The sequence below is a fragment of the Notothenia rossii genome (assembly GCF_949606895.1).
Source record: "Notothenia rossii genome assembly, chromosome: 9".
NCBI lineage: Eukaryota > Metazoa > Chordata > Actinopteri > Perciformes > Nototheniidae > Notothenia > Notothenia rossii.
Window position 1 is genome coordinate 45,355,137 of NC_136907.1, and position 5,038 is coordinate 45,360,174.

At 43.2% G+C, this 5,038-nt stretch overlaps 1 protein-coding gene across 1 annotated transcript; it reads right to left on the reverse strand.

The window, feature by feature from the left end:
* Positions 1 to 2,676: 2,676 nt before the first annotated feature.
* LOC307019884 (general transcription factor II-I repeat domain-containing protein 2-like) lies at positions 2,677 to 4,287 on the reverse strand (the record flags this gene model as incomplete). The annotated part of the gene is made up of 1 exon (XM_079650987.1): positions 2,677 to 4,287. The coding sequence occupies one exon, from the start codon at positions 4,285 to 4,287 to the stop codon at positions 2,677 to 2,679; it is 1,611 nt and encodes a 536-aa protein (XP_079507113.1).
* Positions 4,288 to 5,038: the final 751 nt, after the last annotated feature.

Genomic DNA, 5,038 nt, shown 5'->3' on the forward strand with positions numbered 1-5,038 from the left:
TACAGACTGCAGCAGGGACCTGTTGAACAGACTTCTTTCTGTTAACACCTCTGCCAGCTGAACTGCACACACCCTGAGAACACGGCCAGGGATGCCATCAGGTCCAGGAGTCTTATGTGGGTTAACCCTTTTCAAGGATTTGCACACATCTGCCCTGTCTAAAACAAAATAGCAGGGCTCCTGGGCTTCATGTGCGTCCACAGCCTGCCTGGTCTCAAAATAACTCAAGATTAGGTATTTATATCTAAGAACATGTTACCTATTTTAAAGTGAAGTCTTGTTCATAACCAATAAGCTAGTAGTTTGACTCTAATTAGGTATTTATATCTAAGAATATATTCCCTATTTTAAAGTGAAGTCTTGTTCATAACCAATATTTAGTAGTTTTGACCCTATTCTAAAGTTGCCTCCTCTTCACACTTTGTAAATACATTATAGCACACAACTACCGACACTAACCTCAACAGTACATGAACAAAGTAGGCACACGTTGAAACATCTGTTTTATTAATGAACCACTAAAGAGTATGACGTTGTTGTGAGTTTGGACGGAGCAGCTACAGGTTTATTTTAGCCTGATCGATCCGATCTCCATTCAGAAAACATACTATGCACACTTGCCAAAGCATTAATTCATGGTTTTTACTAACCGGTATCAGCATGTTGTTACTTCGGCATCATTTTGAAACGTGTATTACAATTAAATCACGGTAAAATATGTTCATGTTGTTGTATTTGGTATCTACCATAGTATTTGCATGGATATATACTCCTGTCATTCAAACAGGATGCGCTGGTGAGGGGGCTGGGGCTTACACAGCTGACAGCCGCGGTGAAACTCGAGCGATTATTAAAAACCATGAATGAATGAATTATATTGGAAAAATATATTGTAGGGCCATACCTATATCAATCAATCAATCAATATTTATTTATACAGCCCAATATCACAAATGTTACATTTGTGTCAGTGGTCTTCACAGTGTGTACAGAATATCTGACAATACGACACCCTCTGTCCTTAGACCCTCACATCGTACAAGGAAAAACTTCCAGAAAACCCCACAGTTTAAAGGGGAAAATGAGAGAAACCTCAGGGAGAGCAACAGAGGAGGGATCCCTCTCTCAGGACGGACAGACGTGCAATAGATGCCGTGTGTAAATCGAAAAGATAATACATTTACAACATAGGTAGTCCAAATGTTTGGAAATGCATGTGTCTATAAAAAGAAGATGAATCCACGAGGATGTCAGCAATCTTGTGGGAGCCATCAGGGAAGTAGTATGGTGAGAGTCTGGCAGGACCGCAAAGACAGGTTCAGCCAGGACTCGAAGTCCAGGACTCAGATCCAGTGCTCAGGATAGAGGATCCAGGACACATGACCACAGCAACAGGATTAGCCTCGACTCAGGATCCCGGTGTATATATGGACAAAAAAAAGAGATTTGGGGGAAACTGGGTTAATCGGAAACTGAGAGTACACAGGTACAAACAGCCAGAAAGACGGAGTAAGGTGCCCCCCCCCAACAGTCCAAGCCTATAGCAGCTAAACTAACGTGTCTACATAGATGCACTCCCTTAGGATAGTTTGAGGGAAAAGGGTAGCAAGTAAGAAGTAGGAAACAGAGGTGGAGAGGCACACACAGGGAAAAAGGTCCCCATTGGAACCTGAATTTGTCAGAGGTAGGAGTGGGTCAGTGACTACGTTCCACACTCCCTGGCCGGGCTAGGCCTTCTCTGCAACCTGTTACCCTCTAATAAACCTTGAGAGGTCATAGAGGGGAAAGGTTTGGATAAAGTTTTATAAATAAGATCTATATTTTTAGGATTTAAGTGAAAGAGTAACAACTAAAATGTATAACGTCAATGCACTCTTATTAGATTATTTTATTTTATAACTATAAGCTTTATCAAAAAGGAAGGTCTTAAGTGTACTCTTAAAAACGGATAGGCTGTCTGCTGCCCGAACACAAACTGAAAGCTGATTCCACAAATGTGGAGCTTGATAAGAAAAGGCTTTGGCTCCCATTGTAATTTTAGAGACTCTAGGAACAACCAACAACTCTGCATTCTTGGAACGCAATGCCTTAGTACAGGGGTGTCAAATTCAAACTTACTGAGGGCCATTCTGACGGTTGTGAATCAAATCAGGGGCCATGACATTCATTAAAGTGATTCTTGTTATGGTTACAACTCATATACATGACTCAGAGATAACGTCAATGCAGCCAAACTGGCGTGTTTATTCACAATCAAACCAAACACATGACTGGCGAGAACCTGCCAGGAGAGGGCACATGGATGACAGGACCATAACAAATATGTTTAGAACTAGGCTAGCAGGTGGATTAAATAAAATAAAAATAGTGTGTTCCCCCTTCATATTTGTGGATAATTCTTTATATCAGCAAAATAAGATGAAAGTGCTGTCAATAGCATCAAGTGCAAAACCAATGCTGTTTTTAAAGATAATAATCATTTAAAAAAAAAGAGAAGTGCACAATTAAACAAACTACATTAGCAGTCTAGCCTACAGTAGGTTCAGTTTATAACAAAATAGTTCACAATTAAACAAAACCATTAGGACTACTACTGTATCTTTCAACACAACAAATGTTTTCTGTGATAACACAAAATAGTCAGTGCAACAAGGCCTATCTGAAATGCATTGTAGTTTAACTTTTACCAGACACTCTGCACCTTTTCTTACAGATGATCTCATCTATTCTAGGCTTAATGTCCTTTGCTGTGGCCACTTTCAATACCGACGTCAGATGCTGGTCAGTGATCCGGGATCTGTGGGATGTCTTATTCAAGTTCATTATAGAGAACATCTGTTCGCACGAGTAAGTGCTCCCGAACATGGACATGATGTGTGCAGCATGAAGACGCAACTCTGGCACAGATTCAGGGATGAGAGGTGCAAACTCAGCAGCCCCGACTGACTGGTACTGGGTCTTCAGAGCGCTGTTACATTGCAGTTCAATGAGTTCCAATTGCAGGTGCTCAGGGGCAGTGTCGACATCAATTGCAAAAGGATTTGCGAACAGGTCAATGTTGAATTTCTGTGATTCAAAATCAGCAAACCTCCTGCTGAATTCCTCTTTGAGTGTGTTCAGTTTGTCAGCATACACTTGGGTCGGGAGTGGAATGGTGACGGTGGCGCTTATTGTTTGACAGGTAGGAAAGTGGGTCAAATTACCTCTACGCATCTGCCCCTCCCACAGACGCAGTTTCAGTTCAAATGCCTTCACGGAGTCCCGCATCTCTGTGATCAGCTGCTTTCTTCCCTGGAGTTTCACATTCAGTGAATTGAGGTGCTCAGTAATGTCACACATAAACGCCAAGTCGCCCAGCCACTTTTCATCCTCAAGCTCGGGGACGGGCCTCTGTTTGCTTTCCATGAAACGAGCAATCTCAGTGCGGGTGTCGTAAAACCTCCTCAGCACTTTCCCCCGACTCAACCAGCGCACCTCTGTGTGATAGGGCAGATCCTCTTGCACGGAGTTCTCCTCCTCTAAAAGAGCCCTAAACTGCCGATGATTCAAGCCCCGTGCACGAATAAAGTTCACAGTTTTAGTCACAACAGTCATGACATGTTCCATGCCCAACAACTTACCGCAGAGGGCTTCTTGGTGGATGATGCAGTGGTAAACTACCAAGTTTTCTCCTGTGTCCCCCATCGCCTTTCGGGTCAAACCGACCAAACCCCGAACTTCCCCGCACATCGCCGGTGCACCATCCGTTGTCAGTCCAACAAGTTTACTCCAGGGTAGCTCCATCTTGTTCACGCTCTGCTCCACTTGGGTGAAAATATCCTTTCCCGTTGTTGTCCCGTGAATCGGTTTCACGTCTAAAAGTTCCTCAGTGACGGACAGCTGACTGTCAACCCCGCGGATGAATATGGACAGCTGGGCTGTGTCCGTCCTGTCTGTACTCTCATCTACAGCTAGTGAATATGAAATAAAGTCCTTGGCTTTTGTTTTTAGCTGGCTCTCTACATCGGAGGCCAGTTCATCAACGCGACTAGCCACAGTATTACGGGACAGGCTGATGTTTGAAAATGCCTGCTTCTTGTCAGGGCATACAACGCTGCACACTTTTTCAAGGCAGTCTTTAATAAACTCTCCCTCGCTAAACGGCTTGCTAGCCTTTGCGATTTCCTCTGCAATAATAAAACTTGCCTTGGTAGCAGCCTCACTTTCACTACTGATGCGGGTGAACATGCTTTGCTGATGTTGAAGGTTGCGTTTCAAGTCTTTGGCTTTCTGCAGCCGCTGCTCCATGGATATGTTAGCATATTGCTCGCCATGTTTCGTTTCGAAGTGTCTGCGGATGTTATACTCTTTGAACACTGCCAGCGACTCTTGACATACGAGACACACTGGCTTTTGTTTTAATTCACAAAACAGGTATTCAGCTTCCCACCTCTCCTGAAAATGTCGATAATCTTTGTCTACTTTTTGTTTTTTCGTCATCGTTTGTTTATGCTAGCTTTCAATCTCCTTTGCAAAGCGTACCTTCAGAGAAGGTTACTCGGCCGTTACTGACGTAGTGAGACGTGCGACAGCGCCCTCTTGTGTTTCAGCGTTGCATTGTCACAGACACAAGCTCGCGGGCCACATTAAATTGATGACCAGGATTGACAGGAGGGCCAGATTCAATATTGCAGAGGGCCATGTTTGGCCCGCGGGCCTTGTTATTGACACATGTGCCTTAGTAGAACAGTAGGGTATAATGAGTTCTTTAAGGTAAGATGGCGCCTGCCCATTAAGGGCTTTGTAGGCGAGAAGAAGAATTTTTAATTCTATCCTGTGTTTTCATTTCATTTCAAACCTTTATTTATACAGATGAATCCCATTGAGATCATTGATCTCTTTTTCAAGGGAGACCTGCTCAAGTAGTTCCACATGAAACATAAAAACATAAATAGAACAACAGAAGGACATCATACAGCATCATTTACATAATCATCCACATAAAAAGGTACCAATAGCTTCCGATTGAGTAGCATCCAACCGAGCTTTAAAAACATTT